Here is a 26,193-nt window from a genome sequence, read left to right on the forward strand (position 1 = left end):
ATTTGCCTTCATTTCATTCTTGATAACTTACTGCCCCCCTAAAGTTCCCCAACAATGAATGGTTCACTCTAGTGTTTTGAAGCAAAGCACAAGGATGCCTACGTAGACAAAAAACCTATGGAACTGGGTGCAGGTGGATCACGTCTGTAATCCTAGCCACTGGGGAGGCTGAGATGTGGGGATCACAGTTCAAAGCCAGCCCAGGCAGGAAAGTCAGTGAGACTTTTATCTCCAATTAACCACCAGAAAACCAGAAGTGGCACTGTGACTCAAGTGGTAGAGTACTAGCCTTGAGCTGAAAAGCTCAAGGACAGTGCCCAGGCCCCGAGTTCAAGCCCTATGACTGACAACACACAAAAACCACGAAGTCCACAACCGTCTATCAACCATGAGCACCTGCTAGTTCTGCTCCAGAACAAACCAAGAGGAAGTCAATGTATTTACAAAGAAAATTTAATCATGTAAAGAAGAGTTTGCCCCCAAATATGAAAACAACACATGGTTTCCTTTCAATAGGTAACACATTTAGTTCTTGAAAAATCCAGTGGGAAAGGGAGTGATAGGGCAGGTCTGTTATTCGGCACTAGCGAGGCAGAGGCAGAAGGACTGCAAGTTCTAGGCCAGCCTGGGATACACAGGGGAATGAAAACAAACACCAAGTCCAGCAGGCAGGGAGCAGTGCTCTGAGTCTACCTGGGATTGTCCACAGCTATTGGGCAGCTGCTGTCCCGGAGATCTTGTTTTGGGGAATGTGCCATGGGTGCATACATATATACACTCCCTTATGCTTTGGGCGTGTGCACAGGGCGCACACATGTACATCCCCCTTTATGTTTTGGGTGTGTGACAGGGTGCACACACACACACACACACACACACACATACACACTCTTAATGTTTCAGGTGTGTGCACACAGGTGCAGTGCAATGCAAGCTTCGCTTCACACGTCAGTACCTCCTGTTCATCTTCTTGAACTTCTCATAGTGGTAGTCATCTGTGGCCTTCTCGTTGGCAGGGCGCTTCCGGTTCGGAGGGGACCCTGAGAAGGAGAGCAGAGAGGCCACTGCTGCCCTGGAATTGGCCAGGAAACCACATTCTCCCCAGAGCCCGGAAGGAAGAGCAGGAAAGAACTCTATATGAGCACCTTTCAACTGGCCTGTGCTGTTTCTACCATGCTCAATACGCAAGTGCAGAGGAAAGCTGTTACCACCCCATTTTATAGATGAGGAAATCGAGGTTTGGAAAGAAGACATGGGATCCTAGTCCACATCATCAACCAGAACCCAGACGCCCAGCCCCCAAAACTAGGCTCCACCCCTGCCCAGCCCCAACCCGCCTCATAACCCCCCAAGGCTGTCCGGCCCAACAGCTGCTCTTACGCTCAGGCTCTGGCTTCTCCGTGTCCCCCACGCGCAAGGGCCGCGCTTTGGGCTCTTCTTTGTTTCTTCGTATGGGAGCGTTGAGCTCCTCATGATAAACTAGACAAATAGAGCAAGGGGCACATCAGAGAGAGTGGAGGAGCTCAGCCCCTCCCCCCGACCCCCCGGGCGCGGCGGCTTCCCCCGGGCATGGCGGCCTCCCCCAGGGCACTTACACCTGTTGTGCTGCACATAATTCACAGCCATGTTGGTGGGCACGAAGGACGTCTCACTGTCCTTCTTCTTGTCCTGCTGCTCTGCCAGCAGGCGGGCCTTGGCGTCCTCCGTGGAAATTATGTTTTTGATTTTAGCGCTGCCAGAAGGAACCACAACCCAGGTTAGCTCACTGCGGCTTTGCTATGCAGATGGGCTGACCAGGGAGCCTAGATACCTGCTTAAGGAAACACTGATCTGTCCTAGGATACAGCTCACTCCTCAACTTCTTTACGTGCCCCCCCCCCACTTTTTTCCTCTTGAACCTATGATCATCCAGCCACAGGCTCCTGAGAGCTGAGGTGACAGCTGTGTGCCACCATGCCAAGCCCCCTGGTCACATTCTTTTTCTTTTTGGTCAGTTGTGGGGCTTGAACTTAGGGCCTGGACACTGCCCCTGAGGCTCTTTATGCTCAAGGCAAGCGCTCTACTACTTGAGCCATAGTGCCACTCCTACAGTCACATTCTTTTTGTTGGTTGTGGGGCTTGAACTCTGGGCCTGGGCACTGTCCCTCAGCTCTTCAGCGCAAGGCTAGTGCTCTACAGCTTTAGCCACAGTGCCACTTCCAGTTTTCTAGTGGTTTATTAAAGAGTCTCATGGACTTTCCTGCCCAGGCTAGCTTTGAACCATGATCCTCAGATCTCAACCTCCTGAGTAGCTAGGATTACAGGTATGAGCCACCGGCGCCTGACTCTTACAGTCACATTCTTATGGATAGCTCATAGCTATGGCAGGACAAGACTTGTTCTCTTTGGATTAAGAAGAAATCCAGCCTGGGAGTGTAACTCAGTAGAAGATCACTTGACTAGAATGTGTGAGGCCCTGAGTTCAATCCCCAGAAATCGGATTGCCCAAGGTTCCAGGCTAGTTATACCAAAAACGAGGCAAGAACCCAGAAGTGTCTGGATTTCTCTGGACACAGCGATGGCTCAAGCCCTTAAAGCAGGGGTGGCTAAGGTGAAAGGAGGCCATGGGGCGGGGTGGGGGGAGGATTGGAGCAGGGCCTCTTCCAGGCTCTGCCGGAAGAACAGTGAGGGGCCTCGGCAGAACCATTCAGCAGCTGTGCTCAGCTCAGGGCGCTTCTGCTCTTAGTGTTTAGGTCCCTGAACGGTCAACTACTAGACCAAGCCTCCTGAGAAGCCCTGGAGACAACCTGCTAGAAGGAATCCAATTCATGTCAGTAGGTTTTTCAAGAATACAGGTAAGAGACAGTCTTCATCGTGTGTGTGTGTGTGTGTGTGTGTGTGTGTGTGTGTGTGTGTGTGTGTGTGTGTGTGTGTGTGTGTGTGTGTGTGTGTGTGTGTGTGTGTGTGTGTGTGTGTGTGTGTGTGTGTGTGTGTGTGTGTGTGTGTGTGTGACTGGGGATGGGAAACAGGGCCTTTCAAGGTGCTGTACCACTGAGCCATAATGTCAGTAGGTTTTTCAAGAATACAGGTAAGAGACAGTCTTCATTGTGTGTGTGTGTAACTGGGGATGGGAAACAGGGCCTTTCAAGGTGCTGTACCACTGAGCCATAACCCAGCCCAGCCCAGTTCCCCATAGCCTTCCTCCCCCCTTCCCTGGCCCTCCCTCCCCCGCCCCCATTATGGGGCTTGCTCAGGGTTTGGTAACTGTCCCTAAGCTTTTTTGAGCATTCTACCACTTTGAGCCACAGCACCACTTCCTGTTTTCTGGTGGCTCCATTAGCAATAAGAGCCTCAAGGACTTTCCTGCCCAGGCTGGCTTTTAACTTCCATCCCCCGATCTCAGCCTCCAGAGTAGGATTAGAGGCTTGCTGTTTGTTTGTTTTGTTTTGTTTTGGTGCTGGTGCTATACCTTTCGAAGGGCACCTCTACTTTTCTGGTGGTTAACTGGAGATAGCAGTCTCTTACATTTGTCTGCCTAGGCTGGCTTCAAACCATAATCCTCAGATCTCAGCCTCCTGGGACTGAGAAGTTAGGATGACAGGTGTCAGTCACCCCTGCCTGGCCCCATAGTTAAAACTGAGAAGCAGGGAGGGCAGAGGGGCCAGGTAGCGCAGTGGCGCGTACTCGATGCCCAGGTCCACCTCAGGGATGCCGCTGAGCATCTGGTTGGACAGCATCTCCTCCGTCTTCTTGGCTGAGGAGACTCGGATGTTCTCTGGAAGCTCATAGAGGCAGTCCTCGGCATTCTTCGGCTTTACTTTCTGTTCCTCGTGCTCCACGATCCCTTTCCTCTTCTTGAGCTCTGTCTCGATGTACTTCATCCTGACAAGAGAAAGCCCAGGCTCAGCGAGGGCAGGAAGCCCCCGCAGGCACCTTGGAGTCAGCTCCCAGCACCAGCCCACTGGCCTGTGATGGCTCACGAGGGAATTTTCATTAGTCCATGGAGAATGAGAAAATAAAAGTAATGGGTTTATTTTGTTGTGGTTTTGGTTTTTGAGACAGGGGTGTTGTTAGGTAGTCTATGCTAGTATTAAACTCAGATCCTCCTGCCTAAGCTTCCTGAGTGCTGGGATTTGCCCAACTTAATTATTTTTTTATTTGGCCATGGGGTTTGAGTTCTGGGCCTGGGCACTGTCCCTGAGCTCTTCAGCTCAAGGTGAGCACTCTACCACTTGAGCCACAGTGCCACTTCCAGTTTTCTGGTGGTTAATTGGAGGTAAGAGTCTCACAGCCTTTCTTGCCCAGCCTGGCCTTGAACCATAATCCTCTCAGTTCTCAGTCTCCTGAGTAGCTAGGATTACATGTGTGAGCCATGGGTGCCCAGCTTTAAATTTTTGTCAAATTACTAATTTTCAACTTAAAAGTACCCAACACAGAAGGTTATGCCCTACTAATCTACTGGCATTGTGAAATGTAAGGGTTTTTTCTTTTTGGGTCCAGTCGTGGGGCCTGAACTCGGGGCCTGGGCGCTGTCCCTCAGCTCTTCAGCTCAAGGCTAGCGCTCCACCACTTGAGCCACAGCGCCACTTCCGACTTTTTTCTTTTTGGTTATGTGGTGCTGAGGAATCGAACCCAGGGCCTCAGGCATGCAAGGCAAGCGCTCTACCACTGAGCCACCTTCCCAGCCCCAATGTAAGATTCTTTGAAGTAAAAAAGATGGTAGTTCCCTCTCTTGGTCCCCCCTCTCTTTAAGTCTTTCCAGGGTGTCACTACACAGCCCTGGCTGGCCTCAAATTCCTAGTTCTCTTGTCTCAGCCTCTTGAGTGCAGGGGTTACAGGTGTACACAATCACACCTGTTTTCTAAAAGGTCTTATTGGAAGACCTGAGGGGTTAAGTCCATGTGTATCCCTGAAATGATTTGGGGAAATGTCATTCATCTTGATCAAGATCAAAGGGCTGGGCTGTGGCTCAAGGTGGGGCAATTTGCCTACCAGGTACAAGGCCTTGAGTTCAATCTTCTCACAAAGAAAAGAAATTCAAACCCCCAAACCATCATTTTTAAGGACTTTTAAGAGGTTTTCAAATTTCTCAGGTCTGAGAGGCAGTGAGGGGGTGGAGGTCAGCTTGTACATCTCCCAGAAGACCCCAGGAGAGTCATGTGACAAGAGATCCTCCTATGTGGACTGGAGCCCAGCCCGCCCCTCAGACTGGCTGACTTACATGTCTGCGTCCTCGTCCCTCCTGTTGGTCTCAGCAGAAAACGACGTCCCCAAGTGTAGGTCCTCCTCTTCGCTGACCCTGTAAGGAGAGGGCAGTGAAGCAAGGCTGCCAGGCTGCAGCTTCAAGGAAGCCAGATACAAGGGATCTCACATCCCGTTCATGACGGTGAGTAGAAAAACTCTAGGAATAAATGTATCTAAACTGTTGGCCTCTGGCAATGCCTCTGCTGAATGAGGGGTTATATTTCTTTGGTAAACTCTGAAGTATTTGGCTGAATTAGTATTAATATTATTGTTGTTGGTCATGAGGCTCAAACTCTGGGGCTGGGCGCTGTCCCTGCACTCTTCAGCTCAAGGCAAGTGCTTGAGCCACAGAGGCACTTCCAGTTTTCTAGTGGTTTATTGCAGATAAAGAGTCTCACGATCTCTCCTACCCAGGCTGGCTTTGAACCATGAACCTCAGCTCTCAGCCCCCTGAGTAGCTAGGATTACAGGCGTGAGCCACCTGCGCCCGCTGAATTATTTTTGTTATTGATTTTATATGAAACTTCCCCATTGGCCTGAAAGAGTAGGCAGAGCACAAAAGGCATCTCTCACTCAGCTGAGTGAGTTTTCAGTCCTTGCTTCCTTTCTTTTTTCTTTTCTTTTTTTTTTTTTTTTTTTTTTTTTTGTCGGTCGTGGGGCTTGAACTCTGGGCCTGGGCGCTGTCCCTCAGCTCTTCAGCTCAAGGCGAGCGCTCTACCACTTGAGCTACAGCGCCACTTCCGGTTTTCTGGTGGTTTATTGGAGATAGGAGTCTCACGGTCTTTCCTGCCCGGGCTGGCTTTGAACCGCGATCCTCATATCTCAGCCTCCTGAGTAGCTAGGATTACAGGCGTGAGCCACCGGCGCCCGGCTTCTTTTCTTTTTTTAAATAGGTTTTGTTTTGTTTTTGTGCCCATACTGGGGCTTGAACTTAGTGCATGGTTACTGTCCCTTACCTTTTTTGTTCAAGACTGACACTCTACCATTTTAGCCACAGCTCTGATTCTATCTTTTCTGCTGGTTAATTGGAGGTAAAGAGTCTCTCAGATCTGTCTATTTGGGCTGGCTTGGAAACTCAATCCTCAGATCTCAGCCTCCTGAATAGCTAGATTACAGATGTGACCCACCAGCGTCTTGATTAAACAGTCTGTTTTTGAGAATGAAAGTTGAAGTCTTTGAGTACTCATAGTTCATGCCTGTAATCCTAGCTACTATGGAGGCTGAGAGCTGAGGATCACAGTTCAAAGCCAGCCCACGCAGGAAAATCCATGAGCCTCTTATGTCCAATTAACCACCAAAAAGCTGCAAGTGGAGCTATGGTACAAGTGCTAGAGTGCTAGCATTGAGCAAAAAACAAAACAAAAGAAAAATGCACACAAACTCAGGGACTGCACCCACGCTCTGAGTTCAAGGCCTATTACTGGCACAAATAAAATAAAATAAAATATTGAAGCCTTAGAATAATCCACAAGCTTCATGGAAGCATTAGTACCATTCCAAAATACTAAGCCATTTAGAAATCAAAGTCTTTGGAAGAAAATAGGAACGTATACATATCCCTATTACTCCTGTACCAATTTTCTTTAATAAAGTCAAAGTGTTTTCTATCTAGTTATAATACTTGTTTTTTGTTTTTGTTTTTGTTTTTTTTGGCCAGTCCTGGGGCTTAGACTCAGGGCCTGGGCACTGTCCCTGTGCTCAAGGCTAGCACTATGCCACTTGAGCCACAGCTCCACTTCTGGCTTTTTCTGTGTATGTGGTACCAAGGAAATGAACCCAGGCTTCATGCATGCTAGACAAGCACTCTTACCACTGAGCCACCTTCCAGTCCCTACCTGTAGTTTTAACAACACACTGCAAAGCACAACCACGACTCGTGGACATTGCATCAGAGGTAGACTTGCCTGCCCAGCTCTGAGGGTTCTGGGGAGCCTGTATCTATGCCTACCAGGTACTTACTTATCTTTGCCCCTTTCCTTCAGTTTCTTCATGTCCACCATGCCACCTGTCTTCATCTGGAAGGGATCGTCCTGCAGAAAGCAGACACGACACGCAGCTTAGGCAGTAGAATTACTATTATTTCTAAAGAAAGCACAATTGCCCACACAATAGCAGGTACCAGGAGGGTCCCATACTCACCACCAGAGTAGTCTCTTCTTGTACCTTCTCTCCCACCAGCAGGGCAGCAGCACTGAGCAAAACAAAACAAAAAGAAATGACAAAATTTAAAGTTGAAAAAGAACACAGGAAGTTTGAAGGTTGCAATTTTAATTCAAGGGCTAGATTTGAGATAGGCAGAAAAGCCAGCTGCAAAAGCCACAAGAATAAAATAAGCTGGGTGCTGGTGACTATGCCTATAATCCTAACTACTCAGGAGGCTAAAGTCTGAGGATGAAGGTTCCAAGCCATTTTGGGAAGACAAATCTGAGAGACTCATAATGACTTAAAAAAAAAAAAAGCAGAGAATAAAAGTGCTTATAAAATTGCTCAGCTGGAGCCAGGCACTCGTGGCTCACGCCTATAATCCTAGCTACTCAGGAGGCTGAGATCTGAGGATCTCGGTTCAAAGCCAGCTTGGGCAGGAAAGTCCATGAGACTCTTATCTCCAATAAACCACTAGAAAAAAAAAAAACTGAAATGCTGCTGTGGCTCAAGCGGTAGACCACTGGCCTTGAGCTGAAGAGCACAGAGACAGCGCCCAAGCCCAGAGTTCAAGCCCCACAACTTACAAAAAAAAAAAAAAAAAAAATTCTCAGCCGGGAGCCAGTGGCTCATGCCTGTAATCCTAGCTACTCAGGAAGCTGAGATCTGAGAATCGTGGTTTAAAGCCAGCCCGGGCAGGAAAGTGTGTGAGACTCATCTCCAATTAACCACTAGAAAACCTGAAGTGGTTCTGTGGCTCAAGTAGTAGAGCGCTAGCTTTGAGCTGAAGAGTTCAGGGAAAGTGCCCAGGCCGAGTTCAAGTCCTACAACCGACAAAAACCCAACCAAAAACAATGCTCATAATCTCTGAAAAAGAGAAGAGATGCTGGAAAGAACATTAAATGTTAGCATTTATTGCCTCTGTATGAAAAAGAAACATGGGTGCTATTTTTCTTTTCGATTGTACTCTTCTGAATTTTCCAACTCATACCAGTCGACCTGTATTTTACAATGAATCCCATACAATAAAAACTCGGGTGATGTTTCTGTATGTCCGGAGCACCCTCCAAGATCACCAGGCTCAAAGTATGTCGTGGTTAAAAGTTTGCCAAGAACCCTCTTTGGGCGATAGTGTTATCAAGAGGAAGGGATGTGTCTGAAGAGAGATTCATGGCCGAGGCCCAAGTTGGGGAGTAGTTCTGTCCTCGCCCCCATCCTTATTCTCCGGCTGCGGTACCCACCTCACCCCATTGGGCCTCTTCCTCAAGTTCTGCACTTCTCGGGTCTCCTCCAGCTTCAACCTGAAAAGGGGGGCGAGGGCAATGCACGCAGGTTGAGAGCTCCTCCGCAGAGCCCAGAATCAACGTACAGTTTCGCAGGTGCACAGCTGCCAGCACCGCGGTCCGCAGCGCCTGGCATTTCCGGCAGTCAGATCCGTGCGCGTCCCGGGACACCGGGCCCCAGTGAGGCCGGGGGGCGGAGGCATCATCCCGGGAGCCTCAAAGCGACAACCCCCGCTCACGGTTAACGGTGTCGGGGCCATCCCCGGCCAGTCGCGGCCCACGACAGCCCCTCCCCAAACGCACCGAACTTCCTCTGAATCCTGTTCATCTTCTTCCGACTCCGAGTCGGCCCGCCGGCGGCGGAAGATCTTCCCGGTGACCGGCATCGTGAGGACGGCCCCGCGGTCCAGCCGCCGAGCCCCTGTGCTGTGGCCCGCGCCTCTTCCGGCGCACAGCAGTGCTGTCAGAGCGCCGGCCCCGCCCCGCCCCGCCCCGCCCGGCTCCGCCCCGGCAGGCCCCGCCCCCGCCCTGGCGTCGGCCTCTTCCGATTGGACGAGCGAGAGGGACGGGGAGGGGCGCGGCTGAGCCGAGCCCCGCGACCCTCCGCGACGCGGCGGAGGGCGCGCTTGACTGACAGGCGGCGGCGGCGCGGTTGCGACGGCAGGTGAGTTCCGGGCCGCCGCCGGCTGTTTTAGGGGACCCAGGCCTCTCCTAACGGGGACGACTCCGTCCCGCCGCAGGCTGCTGAGGCCTGACTCGGCCAGGTGCGCCGAAGGCCTCGGCCAGGTGAGCGGAGTCCGGGCCGCCCTGGCCGCCCTGCTCTGCGCGGGTGGCGTCCGGGGGCGGAGGCCTTCGGGGCTCAGCGCCCCGCTTCCAGACCCTGGGCGGCTCACGCACCGGGCCGGCGGCCCTCACCGCTGCCGGGCCCGGCACGCGCCGGAGGCGTGAGCGTAGCCTCTGGGGCCCTGACGGGCATTTTCTTTAATGAGGGGACAAAAGACGATCGCTTCGCAGCCGGGGTGAATCTCAGCCCGCGCGGCCCCGGCCCGGCTAGGCGGCCTCCGCCACTTCTGCCCGGGACCGAGGGCGCCTGGCTGGGATTGAGAGCCGTGGCTCCCATCGGGCTGCCGGCCGGCCGCCTCCCAGCCCCTCCTCGGGCCTTGTTTCCTTCCCTTTTGCTAAGAACGACATGTCCCCCGGTCCTGGGCACCTTCCACCCCTAAAATGTTGCCAGGATGCGATGTACTTGGAAATCGGCTATCAGCAAACGCCTAGGAAACTGAATACGTGCATCAACAGTGGCCCAGGGGACTTTTAGCAATCCCTGAAGCAATAGTTTCCTTTTCTCTATGGGGGGCAGAGGGGGACGCTGTCCAAAAACAAAAAGTATTGCTTTAGTCTAAGCTTTATTCTCCGTGAATTCTCCCAGCAATCCTATGATGTAGATTCGATTGATTCTCATTTTTGCAGATGAGGCTTACTGAGGCTCGCAAGAGCAGTGTGTACCCCAGGTTACCCAGCTGTGAGATGGAACAGGGGTCGGTGACAGGTCTGTCGCAAGTCACTGGCACACTGGCTTCGGGCAGCCAGCGCCGCTGTTCTTACAGCTTGCCGGTGGGGGAGGGGCAGATGGAGAATTTTCTGGAAGACCATTCTAAAGCTGGGCAGCGTTTCTGGAGTGACTTGCTTTTTTGTGTCTGTTTGTTCTTTTTCCTTTATCTTTTTTTTTTTTTTTTCTGGTAGTTGAAGATAAGAGTCACGCCGATTTTGTGTGTGTGTGTGGGGGGGGGGGAACCTGGGCTGGCTTTGATCTTGAGACCTCAGCCTCCTAAGAAGCTAGGAATTACAGGCATGAGCTCACCTCTTTCTTGGATAGATATAGATACAGATAGTGGGACTTTCTGCAACTGTCTTTTGTCCTTGGTCAGAAAGCTAGATACAGAAGTAGAGGTGTGATTCAAGTGATAGCGCATCAACCTTGAGCAAAACTGCCAACTGAGAGCAGTAGCCCTGAGTTCATGCTCCGCTACTGACTTCCCCCACACACAAAAAAATCAAGATATGCAAAGTGTCAAAGTCTTGTCCTCTGCAGATTGTTTCAGCCAACGCCGAGTAAACATGACGTTTGCTGGACTCCATGTGCCCCTGCACAGAGGAGAGGCTCCGTGAGAATTTTTGCACAGTCCCAAGGACTTGCGTCCACAGCTATCAGTCTCTCCAAAGTGACTTTGAATTTGCCAGGATAGCAACACTCCCACTTGGTGGTACTATGCCGTGTTTAAGAAAAAGGTCAGAGGGCTGGGAAGGTGGCTTAGTGGTAGAGCACTTGCCTTGCATGCTTGAGGCCCTGAGTTTGATTCCTCAGCACCACATAAGCAAAAAGAAAAAAACTGGAAGTGGCGCTGTGGCTCAAGTGGTAGAGCCCTAGCCTTGAGCTGAAGAGCTGAGGGACAACGCCCAAGCCCAGAGTTCAGGTCCCACGAACAGACCCCCCCCCCAAAAAAAGAAAAAGGTCAGAGGGCCGAGGGTATTCTAGACTACCCTCATGTGAGATCTCCAGAAAGATACTACCCTCCTTTCCGCCCCTCCCCACAAAGCCAGAGTGCTCTATGACGCCCACATCCTGTGCTATGACAGATCAAGTGGAGTCTTGTTTAGCAAAGGTGATATTGAAAAAGTGCCAGCTGGGACTTGGCAATAGCTGGCTGGGCCAAGGACTAGTTCCTACTCCCATCTTGCTGGACCGATTCTCCGAAGGAACCTCTAAGAAATTTAGGTTGTGCTCAGTTCAAAGATGCATCTTACATTTTAATGTTGTTTGAGAGTTTGGTTGGTGCTGGGTTAGCTTGTTAGCTCCTTTGAGAACTAAATGCAACAGTGGCATGTTGCAGAGCTCTAGAAGCTATTATCAAAATCTGGATAAAGCCAGGTGCTGGTGTTTCATGCCTGTAATCCCAGCTACTCAGGAGGCTGAGATCTGAGGATTCCAATTCAAAGCCAGCCCAGGCAGGAAAGTCCATGAGACTCTTATCTCCAATTAACCACCCAGAAAACCAGAAGTAGAGCGGTGGCTCAAAGTGACAGAGTGCTAGCCTTGAGCAAAAAGTGGCTCAGGGACCGTGCCCAGGCCCAGAGTTCAAGCCCTAGGACTGGGGGAAAAAAAAGAGCTCAGGGACAACCCTTAGACCCCTGAGTTCAAGCACCATGACTGACAAAAAGAAAAAAAAAATCTGCATGGATTTGGAATCCAGCAAAAGTGATGCAGTTCTCTGCTCACTCACAGCAAGCACTCAATAAATGCTCTTTGGACTAATGTCTTCTTTGAGAGATGTTTTCTGGCATTTACTATGTAAGTTAGGCCCTGTGTTTAAAATTCCTATTCTAATGTAAGTGTTCCCTATTCTAGTGCTTATATTATAATAACTTAAAGTTTGAAGGTGACAAGTGCTTTGGAAAAAAAAGTAGACTGCAGGGAGTTGGTTGGGGAAGGAGTGGCAAGTTGCAAGTTTAAGTTAGTGTATTCTAGTTTGTGATCTACTTGGTGCTGTCACAGACAGTGCAGTGTATCAATTTAAAGGCCCTGGGCCCAAGTCCCTGTTCTGCCAGCTTGCCAGGTGCATCTGGCTGGCAGCCTTTCCTGCCATGGAGTCCCTGCTCTGCCATCTAGTAGCTCTGTGAGCTTTGGCATGAACCTCTGACCTTCAGCTGTTTGGAGATTTTAGGCGATTTACACTGGAACTTTGGGTGTGTATGTGTGCATGTGTGCTCGTGCGTGGTGGAGGGTAGGGGTCCTGGGCCTAGGTGCTGTCCCTGAGGTGTTTTTGCTCCAGGCTAGTGCTCTGCCATTTGAACCACAGCTCCACTTCTGGCTTTTTGCTGGTTAATTGGAGAGAGGAGTCTCCTGGACTTTCCTGCCCAGGCTAGTTTTGAACTGCTGTTCTCAGACCTCAGCCTCCTGAGTAGCTAGGATTTTCTCTACTTTTCAAGTTAGCAACTCAGCAGCCTGGAAGAACACCTGGAGAAATATGAGAGTTGACAACTACTATTTGAAGACAGAAAAGTGACAGTTCTCTTTGGCTGCAGCCATGAGCCAGAGATCAATACGCAGAAAGTTCAGGAAAGCCTATCTTCATTTATTATTTAGACAGAAACAGCCAGTGCTTTCCTTTGGGGAAGGGTGATTTCATTGTCAGTGACTGTGTGAAAAGTGGGTTTGGGCCACAGACCACTGGAATTTTGTGGAATGGAGCCCCATCTTAAGAAGATGAGGAGCCTGGGGACCTAGCTCAGTGGTAGAGTGGTTGTTAACGTGGGGGTGGGGAGGGAGGATTCCTAAATTTCTTTACATTCTAAGACTACAAGGACAGGCAGCGTGTAGATCACACAGCCTGACTCAAAGAGGGGCTGATTTCAACTCCTAGATGCCAAGGCATCTAGATGCCTGGTCCTTGGTTTCCACTGTGTATACTACAAGTTTAAGCTTAGTCATTCCTAAAACTTCTAGGTCTCAATTTACTTCATTTATTTAGTTTTCATCAGGGTCTTGCTCTATGGCCGAGGGTGGTTGTGAATTCTGAGCTCTAGTGAACCTTCCTCCCTAGCCTTCCCAGAGCTGTGACTACAGGCATGTGCTGGAGTTGGAATAGGGGACCCTGTGTCCCCCAGGATAGCCTTCTGCCTAGCCTGTTTCCTAGGGTTCTTGGCCACTGGCCTTTATCAGCTACTTGGACAGGGCCTGGGCACTATCCCTTAGTTTAGTTTAGTTTCTTTTGTTGTTGTTGTTGGTCATGGAGCTTGAACTCGGCCTGGGTGCTGTCCCTGAGCTCTTCAGCTCAAGGCAAGCATTCTGCCACTTGAGCTATAGTACCAGGTGCCAGGTGCCAATGGCTCCCACCTGTAATCCTAGCTACTCAGGAGGATGAGATCTGGGGATCACGGTTCAAAGCCAGCCTGGGCAGGAAAGTCCATGAGACTCTTATCTCCAATAAACCACAAGAAAACTGGAAGTGGCACTGTGGCTCAAGTGGTAGAGCGCTCACCTTGAGCTGAAGAGCGCAGGGACAGCGCCCAAGCCCACAACTGACCAAAAAAAAAAAAAAAAAAAAAAGCCTAATGGACTTTGTTGCCCTGGCTGACTTTAAGCCGTGATCCTCAGATCTCAGCCTCCTGAGTAGCTAGGATGACAGGCGTGAGCCACTGGCACCCTGCTCCCTTAGTTTTTTCCCTCAGTGCTGGCACTCTACTACTGAAACCATAACTCCTCCACTTCCAGCTCTTTGTTGGTTATTGGAGATAAGAGTCTCAAGAACTTTGCTACCCAGGGTGGCCTTGTGTCTTTCTCAAACATTGATCATTTCTTTATGTTGTGAATATTCAAGACCTCGTCCTCTGGCTATTTTGAAATACACAATTACATCCTGTCCCCTATGCTTATGAGAAATCATTCCTCCTGCCCCACAGCACCACTGTCTGTACCCATTAATCCTTCCCCCTCACCCCCTCCCCCAGGCTCTGGTGAGCACTGTTCTTTCTGCTCACAAGAAATCACAGCTACATGAGAATACGAGTACTTGTCTTTCTGTGCCTGACTCATCTCACTTAACCTCTTGTCCTCCGGTTCCATCATGGTGCTTATGCTGAATAATCTCCACACTTCCTTGATCTGTTCATCTGCGGCTGGATCCCTGGCCAGTTCCCCATCTGTCTGTGGGGAACAGAGCTTCTGTCAACATGAGAACCTTATGTCTCGTACATACTCCCTCCTCTCTGTGGATGTGACCCAAGAGGGACACAGTGCTGGCTCAAGTTGTTCTTCATATATTTTAGATACACGTTGCCAAGTGTAAGTATTGTAGGTGTGCTCTCCCAGTCCATGCCTTGCCTTTTTGTTTCATTGCAGCATCTTTGGAAAATGTTTTAAGGTTTTCAAAGTCCCATTAATCAGGATTTCCTTCTATAATAAATGCCTTGGCCTATTTTGTGCCTTTGCCTTATTCCAAAGTTGCAAAGATTTGTTTCCTGTATTTTTTTTCCTAGAAGTTTTAGAGTTCTTTTACAGTCTTTGATCCATTTCTAATAAACTTCTCTTTGTTTTGATTAAATTTTTTTTTTCTAGTTCTGGGGATTGAACTCAGGGCCCGGGTACTTGCTGTCCCTTAGATTTTTTGCTCAAAGCTAGTACTCTACCACTTGAACCACAGTACCATTCTGGCTTTCTTGAGTAGTTTATTGGAGATAAGAGTCTCACAGGCTTTCCTGCCTGGACTGGCTTCAAACCACAATCCTCAGATCTCAGCTCCTGAGAACTAGGATTACAGGCATGAGCCAGCAGTACCCACTTTTTTTTTTTTTTTTGCAGGGGGAGGGGGGTTCAGTGGTGGGGCCTGAACTCTGGGCCTGGGCACTGTCCCTCAGCTCTTCAGCTAGAGGCTAGTGCTCTACCACTTGAGCCATAGCCCCACTTCCAGCTTTTTCTGCTTATGTGGTGCTGAGGAATCAAACCCAGGTACTCATGCATTCAAGGCAAGCACTCTACCATGAGCCACCTTCCCAGCTCCCCCCCTTTTTTTTTTAACTTTGAGGCAGGGTCTGGCTATATAGCCCAAGTTGACCTCAAACTCAAGATCCTCTTTTCTTGGGTTCCTGAGTAGGGATTATAGCCATATGTTACCATTATTTAGATTATTTACATTTAATTTATGGACAGAAAAATTCACTGTTCATCCTTCTTTTGTGGGGGATGGGAACCTGGTCTGGGGCTTGAACTTGAACCTGAGCTTCCTCCCTGAGCTTTTGTGCTCAAGGCTAGTGCTCTGCCACAGCCACAGCTTTGGAGATAAGTTTTACACTTTCCTGCTCAGGCTGGCTTTGAATTGCAGTCCTCAGATCTCAGCCTCCTAAGTAGCTAGAATTACAGGTGTGAGCCACCAGTGCCTGGCTTTGTTCATCCTTTTTGATGGCTATGTAATACAGCAGTGTGTTGTACATTATTGTTCACGGTTTGTAGTTGTTCACAGATTACATTCCATTTCTCATTTGGACAGTGCCACAGTGGCACTGATCATTTATAATGCCACAGATCATTTACTTAGAGACAAGGTAACTTTCCTGACCCTTTGTTCTTCTTGCCTTATTTGAACTGCCTTCAGTAGGCCCAGTAGTGTGATGACGTACAGATGGCAGCCATGGTCGCAGGTTGTCTGGTATGACACTTTAAGAATTTTTTTTTTGGGGGGTCCGGTCGTGGGGCCTGAACTCAGGGCCTGGGCGCTGTCCCTCAGCTCTTCAGCTCAAGGCTAGTGCTCTACCACTTGAGCCACAGTGCCACTTCTGGCTTTTTCTATTTATGTGGCACTGAGGAATTTAACCCAGGGCCTCATGCATGTGAGGCAAGCACTCTACCACTGAGCCACCTTCCCAGCCCTTAGCAACCCCTTATTTAGGACAAGAATCTATGCTGGGCAGGCCAGCCAGGTGATCAACTTGGCCAAAAACCTTAGTCAATGTGGCCCTTGCCCTGCTTTTTTGGGCATGAAATGGGGTAGTGAGAGCACATTGAGGGTTGTTGGTTACCAGGTGTTCCTCTCTGAAGATGCAAGAACTTGACTGTGATCTCTCCTGTGAATTGGGAGTGGGTCTGTCATAGCTTGCTGCCCAAGGTCAAGTGCCTACCTTCTCTAGCCTCCAGGTGGAGAGGTGGGATGTGAGCCTAAAGACACTAGAAGAAACCACATCCTGAGCACCTGTCGCTCACACCTGTAATCCTAGCTATTTAGGAAGCTGAGATCTGAGGAGCAAGATTCAAAGCCAGCCTGGGCAGAAACAGTCCATGAGACTCTCTTTCTTGCTGTCCTGGCGCTCTTCAGCTCAAGGCTAGCGCTCTACCACTTGAACCACAGTGCCACTTCCAGATTTTTGAGCAGTTTATTGGAGATAAGAGTCTCACTGATTTTCCTGCCTGGCTGGCTTTGAGTCGCAATCCTCAGCCTCTTGAGTAGGTATGAGCCCGGCGAGACTCTTATTTCTAATTACCCATTAAAAAGCCAGAAGTGGAGCTGTGGCTCAAATGGTAAGAGCACCAGCCTTGAACAAAAAGCTGAGGGACAGTGCCCTGGCCAAATTTAAGCCCTAGTACCAGATAGATAGATAGACAGACAGACAGACAGACAGATAGATAGATTGGTTCTATAAAAAGGAAAACATGCCCTGATTATAATAGGGTTGGCAAAACCAGCCCAAGGTACTTAGCCTTGGCAGAAGTCTTAGAAAAACCAACTTGCTAGGCTTAGTGAGGTTTGGAATTTAGAACCTTGACTCCTGTCATTGTCATGGACTATTTTAAGTGTGACCTTCTAACTGCCCCTCCCTCTTGAACTATACACAGCCGAGGGACTGTGGTGTGCCAGGGAAGGGGGGCAGGGGACACGTGGATGAACCCGATTGTGCTACAGCCTAGGGTTGTGCTGACTTGGGGCTCGGGGATTCGGGGTAGCACTGTGTCCTGGAGAGGCTTGCAGGATGATCAGAGGGGTCCCCAGGCCCGTGTGGAAGGGGCCTGGCCTTCCTGTCTATAGAGTGTGAGCAACTGGCTGTGGCAGCCTGAGGAGGCAGGAGATGAGCAGGCCCAGGGCCCTCTCTGGAAGAAGACCTTTGAGAGTCCCCTCTCTGGGGGACCACAAAGGTAATGGCTGCCACAGCACCCACCTCCGCACCGGCCTAGGTGCTGGCCCTCTGTGTCAGCTCTGCCAAGCCTCCCCTAGCTGTGGGGGGATGTGGTGTGTTCCTAAGCAGTGTTTAGCCTGTGGTCATCCCACATATCTAAAAATGCACTTTACTTCTAGGAGGAGTTCTGGGGTATTTTTAGAGCATTTTCAAATTCCAGAAGTGTAAGATTGCGCTGGTTCCCCCCTCTCCTTCTCCCCTCCCCCAGGTTTCTTACCAGAGGCTCTGATAGCGGCAGACCACCCTCGCAGCCTGCCCCACCGAGGTCAGCAGAGAATGTGAGCTGGCCCTCCCCGAGCCACTCTCTTACCCGGTGAGTTCCACCTCCTTCCCTCGGGAGCCGCTTCCTGTTGGAGGATGCTGGGCTCTCCTGTGTAGCTAACGTAGTAGAATTACGGTGGTGAGCTATTTTTCTGCCAAGGCTTTATCTCTTAGAAATACACGTGTGGGTGAAGTGTGGCTTCATGTGTCCCTGGCATTTGCTGCATGCGGGGAGGAGGGAAGTGGGAGGTGGGAGATAACTGCTGAGGTGAGATTCATAGTAGGGTGTGGCAGAGCTCTGCCTACTTTTGCCCACTTCCATTTTCTCCATAAACCATGGAGTAAGCAAGGGGGTGTGGCCCGGAGCAGCCTGCCAGCCTGGTCTCAGCTTTTAGCTTTAAGATGTCCATCTGTGAGACCCAGGCAAGAAGGAGCGATTTGTTTGTGAGATAGGGGAGCTCACAGCTACTCAAGGAATGCTGGGAGGGCCTTTAATAGAGCTGTGCAGGGCAGCTCGGAGCCCGGTAGCTGGCATCTCATCCACCCGTGCAGCAACTCCCGTTGCAGCTGGGTGTCTGGGCCAGGTGACCCCTGGATTGCCCCTGGAGGTGGGGAGGGGACTGCAGGAGGCACCTAGGGTCCGTCTCCAGGATTAGATGAAGCCACTTCTGGCTCCACTGACATCTTTAATGTATTTAAACCCCTCTTGGCAGTAGTCTGGAGCTAGAATCAGCTTTTGGATTCTGAACTGAAATATTATCAGGTACTGAAGCATTTGTTTCTTAGTGGGTTTTTGTTTTGTTTTGGTGCCGATCTCTGGGGGTTTGAAATCTGGGCCCGAGTTCTGTCCTTGAGCTTTTAGGCGCAAGGCTAGTTCAACCACTTGAGCCACCGCTCCACTTTTGGAGATAAGAGTCTCACTGGGGGCTGGGAAGGTGGCTCAGTGGTAGAGCGCTTGCCTTGCATGCATAAGGCCCTGGGTTCGATTCCTCAGCACCACATAAACATAAAGTTCTGGAAGTGGCCCTGTGGCTCGAGCGGTAGAGCGCTAGCCTTGAGCTGAAGCGCTGAGGGACAGCGCCCAGGCCCAGAGTTCAGGACCATGACCGGCTAAAAAGAGTCTCACAGACTCTCTTGCCTAAGCTGGCTTTCAATTGGGATCTCAGTCTCCAGAGCAGCTAGGATTACAGGTGTCAGCTACCAGCAACCGGGTGTTTGTTGTTGTTGTTGTTTATTTTGAAATCACACTTTCTTAGAAATTTACAAGACAATAAAAACAACTGCAAAGCACCCTGGGTGCCCTTCCTAGCAGTCAGTCTTCGTGGATGTGTCCTTCGTGGATATGTCTGCAGGATAGCGCTGGCTGAGGTCTTGCGTTCCCTGGTCTGTGGTGGCTGTGAGCTAGGCGCCATGCTGCTCTGTGTATTGTCTTACTAGAGAGCCGTGGAACCACTGCCATTCTCAGCTGGAGACTTGCCAGCCCTCCGGGCTCCCTCCCAGGAAGCCTTTATTCTCTATAAGCCAAATCTCCCCCAACCCTTTTCTGGTTTAAGGAGAAGGCCTGGGGAGGGGCGATTGCTGCTATGTCACATGACTTTGCTGCTATGTCACATGACTTCCTCTGCTCCACACAGGTACTTTCCTAAACTATCCCGGTTGGTTTTATTCTGGGCTGGCAGCCCTTGCAAAGCTGGGTTTTTCCCTCTCTTGAAATCTATCGTCCAGATATGCTGCTGCCAATGGTTTTGGCAAATGCCCTTCCATTTCCTGGGTTGGTGTTCCTGACACCCTGTTTTCCCTGGCCTCTCTCCGGCTCTTGAGAAGACAGCTTGCCTGCTCAGAGAAAGCAGGAGTTGACCTACCCCTGGCCTTTTGGAAGCCCAGCCTGTCCTCAGCCCCCTTGGTAGACTGGTCTCCTTGACCTGGCTTCCATTCCGTGGGTGCCGCTCCCGAGTGCAGCCAGGCCTGTGCTTCTGCCCGCCAGCAATATCAGGCACCAAACCCAGTACTGCCCGGGGGTGTGCTCTGTTGGGCTCTGGGCCAGACTTTGATGTACTCTCTCCCCGTGAATTCTCAGAGCAACCCACCGGGGCAGCCACCGTCATCTCACACGAGGAGAGGAGGCTCAGAGTAGCCTCCCTAAATCACAGCTGGAATATGCCAGCCAGAATCCTACCGGCATGACTTAACCTCTGATTTGTCCTGCTCCCCCTATCAGGGGCCACAGTGACCCAGCGCTGCTGTGCGTTCTCACAGGTGAGCCCACGCCAGCATGGGGGACACCAGGGACCTCTGCCCGCACCTGGACTCCATAGGGGAGGTGACCAAGGAAGACCTGCTGCTGAAATCCCAGGTAAAGGGCAGACCTTAGGGACGGGGCTGCTGTGTCCGTGTTCTTGGGGTGTGGATGTTTCTGAAGCAGTCTCCACCCGTCTCTGCTCGGCCCTCCAGTCAGTGGTACTGCCGGATGCCTGTGGGAGTTTCTCCCCAGGGCTGGGTCTTGCCATCATTCATTATAGTGAGAGCCTTGTGTGCTGTCCAGCCCAGCTGTACTGCTTCCCACAGCAGGACTAGGTGTCCGGGGACAGTTTTGTTTTTCTTTGTTTTGCTGGGGATAGAACCAGGCCTTGTCATGCAAGTAGACATGATACCCCTGAGCCATCCCTAGGCCTACACGGATGTTCTCCCGGGAGGCCTGAAGTGGGAGGTGGGGTGAGGATATGCTGACCCTGTGCTAACACAAGCTGGTTGTGACTCAGTGGTAGAGCATGTTCAGGTCCCTGGGTTCTATTCCCCAGTACCATAAAAATACAATCAGCAGCAGTCATCAGTGGCTCAAACCTGTCATCCTAGCTACTCAGGAGGCTTAGATCTGAGGATCACAGTTCAAAGCCAGCCTGGTCAGGAAAGTCCATGAGACTCTTATCTCCAGTTGACTGCCAAAAAGCCAAAATGGTGCTGTATCTCAAAGTGGTAGAATGCTGGCCTTAAGTACAAAAGCTCAGGGACAGCGCCCAGGCCCTGAGTTCAAGCCCCAAGACTGGCACAAAAAAGAAAAATTAGGTAATTAAAAATTTAAAAGGTTGGGGGGAGGCTGGGAAGGGATGTGAAGGGTAAACAAAGGAGGAGGCTGCAATGCTTGGTAAGAAATGTATGCATTATCCTGCCCATGTAATTGTAACTCCTCTGTACAGTATGTTCACAAATAAAATTAAATTAAATTAAAAAAAATTTAAAAGGTAGCACTGTCACATGGTTCAAAAAGGAAATGGGCTGGGCACTGGTGGCTCACACCTATAATCCTGGCTGTTCCACAGGCTGAGGTCTAAGGATGATGGTTCCCCAAGACATCCGAGGCAGGAAGTCCATGAGACTCTTATCTCCAATTAACCACTAGAAAACTAAAAGTGAAGCTGTGGCTCAAAGTGGTAGAGTACTAGTCTTGAGCAGTAAAGCTCAGAGACAGGACTCTGGTCCTGAGTTCAAGTCCCCACGACTGACCAAAAGAGAAAAAAGAAATGGTATGAGCTCATCACCTACATAGGCAGTCCAAGGCCCTGAGTTCAAAACTCCAGTACCTAAAAAAAAAAAGAATATGAATGCCGGGTGCTGGTGGCTCACGCCTTTAATCCTAGCTACTCAGGAGGCTGAGATCTGAGGATCATGGTTCAAAGCCAGCTAAGGCAGAAAGTCTGAGAGACTCTTATCTCCAATTAACCACCAGAAATGGAAGTGGTGCTGTGGCTCAAGTGGTAGAACACTAGCCTTGTGCTGAAGAGCTCAGGGACAGTGCCCAGGCCCACAGTTCAAGCTCCATGACTGGAGAGGGGGGAGGGTAGGAAGGGGGGAATTGAGAAGGCGAATGTCAATACACTGAAAAATAAAAAAGTAAAAACAGCTCCTGTTTGCTGGGGTTGAGGCTCACGTGCAAGGTCAGGAGTGTGTAAACCCCAGACACGTGCTGCCCCAGGGGAGGGCCCTCCTTGATGGGTGGTTTGTTGACCTCTGTGCAGGCCCGACCTCCCTGAGCCCCACTTTACCCTTTACTACTTGAGCCACGCCTCTACTTCAGCTTTTTGCTGGCTAATTAGAGATGAGAGTCTCTCAGATTTGTTCTGCCTGGGCTCAGTTTGAACTGTGATCCTCTTATCTCGGTCTCTTTTGAGCAACCAGGATTATAGGCATGAGCCTATAATCCTGAAATGTTTTTTTGGTTTTGTTTTATTTTGTTTTGTTTTTTTGGGTCTGGTCATGGGGCCGGAACTCTGGGCCTGGGCGCTGTCCCTCAGCTCTTCAGCTCAAGGCTTGCACTCTACCACTTGAGCCACAGTGCCACTTCTGGCTTTTTTCTTATGTGGTGCTGAGAAATCGAACCCAGGGCCTGGAGCATGCAAGGCAAGTGCTCTACCACTGAGCCGCCTTCCCAGCCCCTTCATTTGAAATGTTTTTTATAAACAAAGGATAAACTCTCTCACACTCTAGGGCCCATGATCCCTGTTTAGGTAGACAGGGTAGTGAAGACCTGTCTGAGGTGAGGCTTTGAAGGTGGGCCTTCAAGGTGAAGGAGGGCAGGGCCAAGCCCGCAGTCCTCGCTCACACCCCTCTCTCGCCACCTCCATTCCTGCAGGGCACCTGCCAGTCGTGTGGTGTTGCTGGACCCAACCTGTGGGCCTGTCTGCAGGTAATGGATCTTCACGGGCCCCCAGGGTGTGGGCTGTGACTGGAGTCTGTCTTGGCACTGCGGGAAGCTGGGGTGCCAGAGGCCCGGGCACAGGCTGGTGGCTTGGTAGCCATGGGAGGTGACAGAGAAAGCAGGCTGCGGAGGGCGCCAGGAGAACTGAGCTCATCTCCATAAAAGACTTGAGTTTCTGAGTCCATGTGGGTGTCTTGGCTTTTAGTGGTAGTGTCTCCCCAGCTTCCCTGTCCCTGTGTGTAAAGCAGGGGGCTCACACTGAGGGCTAGCCCCACGCATGAGGACAAGACAGATGGCAGTGCCAGGCTTAGCATAATGTGGGGATCCTAGTCAGTATATAGGAAATTGAGTAGTGTGGTTATTGTTGCTGGTTAAAAAGAGTAAAAGCAACCTGGGTGCCAGGAGCTAAGCCTGTCATCCTAGCTACTTGGGAATGCTGAGAACCAAAAGCCTATTGATCGAGGCCAGCCAGGGCAGAAAAGTCTATGAGATTCTGTTTCTGTGGAAGAAAGCTGGACTCAGTAGTGTCAGGAAATGAGACCCTATCTTGATATAACCAGTGAAGGACCCCTCTGGAGATGTTATGTGGTATTCTGCTTGGCTAGCAAGTGCAAGGCCCTGAGTTCAAACCCCTAGCCCTGCTCTTACTGCCAGTGCAAGCAGAAGCTGGGCAAGGTAGTGCAGCAACTTGGGAGACCAAGGCAGAAGAATGGTAAGTTCCAGATCAGGTGGGCTGCATGTTAAGACCCTGTCTCAACACAAACCAAGAAAAGAGTGAAAATAGATGAGTCAAAACGTGCCAGGCAGGCCCAGTGGCTCAAGCTTGTATCCCCAGTTACTGGGAGGTTGAGACTTGGGGATTGTGGCTCAACAGCAGCCTGGGCAAACAGTTCATGAGACTCCATTTCAATGTCTGGGCATGGTGGTATATGCTTTTCATTGCAGCTATGTGAGGAAGCACAAATAGGAGGGTCACTGTTCTGGCCTGCCTGGGCATAAAGCTAGATCCCTTCTCAAAATAACTGACACAGCCGGGCACTGGTGGCTCACATCTGTAATCCTAGCTACTCAGGAGGCTGAGATCTGAGGATTGCAGTTCAAAGTCAGCCCAGGCAGGAAAGTCTATGAGACTCTTATCCTCAATAAACCACCAGAAAATGGGAAGTGGTGCTGTGGCTCAAGTGGTAGAGCACTAGCCTTGAGCTGAAGAGCTGAGGGACAGTGCTCAGGCCCAGAGTTCAAGCCCCACAACTGACCAAAATAAAATAAATAAATAAATAAATAAATAACTGACACACATACCAGGTGCTAGTGGCTCATGCCCGTAATCAATCCTAGCTATTCAGGAGGCTGAGATCTGACAATCGTGGTTCAAAGCCAGCAGATTTGCTTGCTTTCTTCAATTAACCAACCCAAAACTGGAAGTGGAGCTGTGCCTTTAAAGTGGTAGAGTGCTAGCCTTGAGTGAAAAAGCTCAGGGACAGTGCCCTGGCCCTGAGTTCAAGCCCTATGACAAAAAAGGACACAAAAGTGCCAAAGGTGTGGCTCAAGTGGTAGAGTGCCTTGCTAGCAAGCATAGGACTTTGAGTTCAATTCCCTGTACTGCGTAGGGGTGGAAGAAGAAAGGAAACATGGTGGTTTTCTTTTTACGGTGGAATTACAGGTGATTTTGTGTTTTTTTCTCTATACTCTCTTATATTTTCCACATTTTCTGTTTGTATCTATTATGTTTTCTAATCAGAGTAAATTTTAAATTTTCCCTCTAAAGGGGAAATCCACCAGTAGAAATCACTACCTCGCTCTAGCCTTTGTAGGCAACCCGGGGCCCCCAGCCGCCTGGGAGAGGCTGAGCTCCCTCCTGGGAGCCCAGGCCCTCCGAGAACACAGTGGGAACCTGGTGTGGGAAATGGCTTCACAGTCTCCACCGGAAAGTCATTTTCAGAGCACCTGGTGCTCCCAGGGAGAGGCATCAGTGGGGGCTGCTGCTGGCTAGGGAGGTGGAGAGCCTCTGGAGCCGGGCGCACCTCGGGACTTTGGGTTGTCATTGGGCTCCTGCGGCCTCCAGGAGGAACCCTCCTCCCATCCCGGGCTCCCTATTAGAAAGTCTCTGTGAGGCCTAGGACCTCAGTGACTGGCCACCCATTGGGAAGTGGGGTGCAGCTGGGGGTTCTTGTCGGAGAGCAGCGGCCTCGGGAGCGGCTTATGGCATCCGTCCCCACTGCATGTGACCTTTGGGTGTACAGACTTGTGTTCCCCTGAGTGACAGCCACTTGTGGGTCGCCCTGGGTAGAGATGGCTTAGAGCACTCACTGCATTCATGTTGTATCCTTTGAGTGTGTGTGTGTGTGTGTGTGTGCGTGTGCGTGCATGTGCACACGCGTGTGCGAGCTGGTTCTAGGGTTTGAACACAGGGCCCTCGTTTCACTAGGCTTTTTCACTAGGCACTATCACGTGAGCCACACTTCCACTTGCAGCTTTTTGCCGGTTGACTGGATTTGTCTCTCCAGGTTGGCTTCTAACCAGCGAGGTTTAGAAGGAGGTGCTAGGATGACAGAGGTGAACCACCAGCACCTGGCCACGCTGAATTCTGGGTTTGTCCCAGCCTGCCTCACCTCCTCTCTCCCCAGGTCACCTGCCCCTATGTCGGCTGCGGAGAGTCCTTTGCTGACCACAGCACCCTCCATGCTCAGGTAGCTGCACATGGGCATGTGGCCAGGCAGGGACCTCTCAGCCCCCCCTCCTGTCCAGACTCAGTAGCTGGGGTGGGAAGTGGGGGCGGTTACCTCAAAGTTGCAAGTGCAGGTGAGTGGCCTGGGCACAAGCCTTGCCTGGTAGGTTTTGGTCCTGGGGCTTCCTGCCTCTGGCCTGGCTGGCTCTTCCTGAGGGCAGAGGGCAGAAGCAGCCCCCTGTGGGCTTGGGGTCTGTGCTAGGCCCGAGTGTTCTTGACCTTACTTTGTGTCTCATCCTCCAGGCTAAAAAGCACCACCTGACTGTGAACCTGACCACTTTCAGGGTGTGGTGCTATGCCTGCGAGCGGGAGGTGTTCCTGGAGCAGCGGCTGGCGACCCACGCTCCCCATGCTCCTGCTCCCGGCTCCTCACCCAAGCTCTCCAAGCAGGTACAGAGCCGCAGGGGGGGCTTGGGTTGCTTGTGGCACTGTTCAGCATGGAGGCAGCGCCTCCCAGGCTCCGGAGGAGTGTGGCTGAGACGTCCCAGACTGTGCTCCTGGGCTGGGAGTGCTGGTGTCAGGGCCAGCGTAGGGCTGTGAGGTGACCGTGGGGTAGTCACGTGAAGTACAGGGGTTGGGGTGGAGCAGGGACCTTCCAGGCCTTATGGGGAGGCAGAAACAAGCCACAGATGGCCCCCCTGGCAGCCCCAGATCTGGAGCGACCTGGAGGACTCCTGGGACACCCTGGAACCATCCTAGCAGCAGGTGTTAGGAAGGCCTTCAGGCAGCCGGCGTGGTGTCAGCCTGGCTTCCACACTGACCTTAGCCCTAGCTGTCGGAGCAGCCTGTGGGAGCAGAAGCCCCAGAGGCCTGTGCATTTGTGCCTATGTATACGTGAGTGTGTTCATGTATGTGTATTTGTGCACATTGCTGTGTCTCCATGTTAGGCAGTGTAATGGTGGCTGGATGGGTGTTTATTGAATACAGTTGCGAACATGATAGATGTATATAATTTATGTGTGTGTGTGTGTGTGTTGGTCATGGGTCTTGAACTCTGGACCTAGGCGCTGTCCCTCAGCTCTTCAGCTCAAGGCTAGCACTCTACCACTTGAGCCACAGGGCCACTTCTGGCTTTTTCCGTTTATGTGGTGCTGAGGAATCGAACTCAGGGCCTCATGCATGCCAGGCAAGCACTCTACCAC

General features: G+C 50.9%; 2 protein-coding genes across 9 annotated transcripts in view; one reads left to right on the forward strand and one right to left on the reverse strand.

Annotated features, from left to right (window-relative positions):
• Nucleotides 1-435: 435 nt before the first annotated feature.
• CUNH9orf78 (chromosome unknown C9orf78 homolog) lies at nucleotides 436-9,090 on the reverse strand. Its single transcript, XM_070014826.1, has 9 exons — nucleotides 8,952-9,090; nucleotides 8,607-8,666; nucleotides 7,363-7,414; nucleotides 7,183-7,253; nucleotides 5,201-5,278; nucleotides 3,664-3,861; nucleotides 1,596-1,732; nucleotides 1,381-1,479; nucleotides 436-1,040 (listed from the first exon to the last, which is right to left on the reverse strand). Exons 1-9 carry the CDS (start codon nucleotides 9,032-9,034, stop codon nucleotides 949-951), a joined length of 870 nt encoding a protein of 289 aa, XP_069870927.1. The 5' UTR covers nucleotides 9,035-9,090; the 3' UTR covers nucleotides 436-948.
• A 134-nt stretch (nucleotides 9,091-9,224) lies between these two features.
• Usp20 (ubiquitin specific peptidase 20) overlaps nucleotides 9,225-26,193 on the forward strand; it is a 32,930-nt gene continuing 15,961 nt past the window's right edge. The window contains exons 1-7 of one of the 8 annotated variants that reach the window (XM_070014833.1): nucleotides 17,022-17,328; nucleotides 17,578-17,682; nucleotides 18,344-18,393; nucleotides 19,887-19,983; nucleotides 22,258-22,311; nucleotides 24,951-25,013; nucleotides 25,295-25,441. In XM_070014833.1, coding sequence (XP_069870934.1) covers nucleotides 19,903-19,983; nucleotides 22,258-22,311; nucleotides 24,951-25,013; nucleotides 25,295-25,441 — 345 coding nt within the window. In that variant the 5' untranslated portion in view covers nucleotides 17,022-17,328; nucleotides 17,578-17,682; nucleotides 18,344-18,393; nucleotides 19,887-19,902. Of the gene's footprint in view, nucleotides 9,313-9,363; nucleotides 9,435-14,356; nucleotides 14,491-17,021; nucleotides 17,329-17,577; nucleotides 17,683-18,343; nucleotides 18,394-19,848; nucleotides 19,984-22,257; nucleotides 22,312-24,950; nucleotides 25,014-25,294; nucleotides 25,442-26,193 lie in introns of those variants that run through there. The other 7 variants (XM_070014834.1, XM_070014829.1, XM_070014830.1 and 4 more) reach the window with 7 other exon arrangements.

Source organism: Dipodomys merriami, unplaced genomic scaffold (assembly GCF_024711535.1).
Source record: "Dipodomys merriami isolate MVZ:Mamm:240054 unplaced genomic scaffold, mDipMer1.0.p SCAF_11, whole genome shotgun sequence".
NCBI lineage: Eukaryota > Metazoa > Chordata > Mammalia > Rodentia > Heteromyidae > Dipodomys > Dipodomys merriami.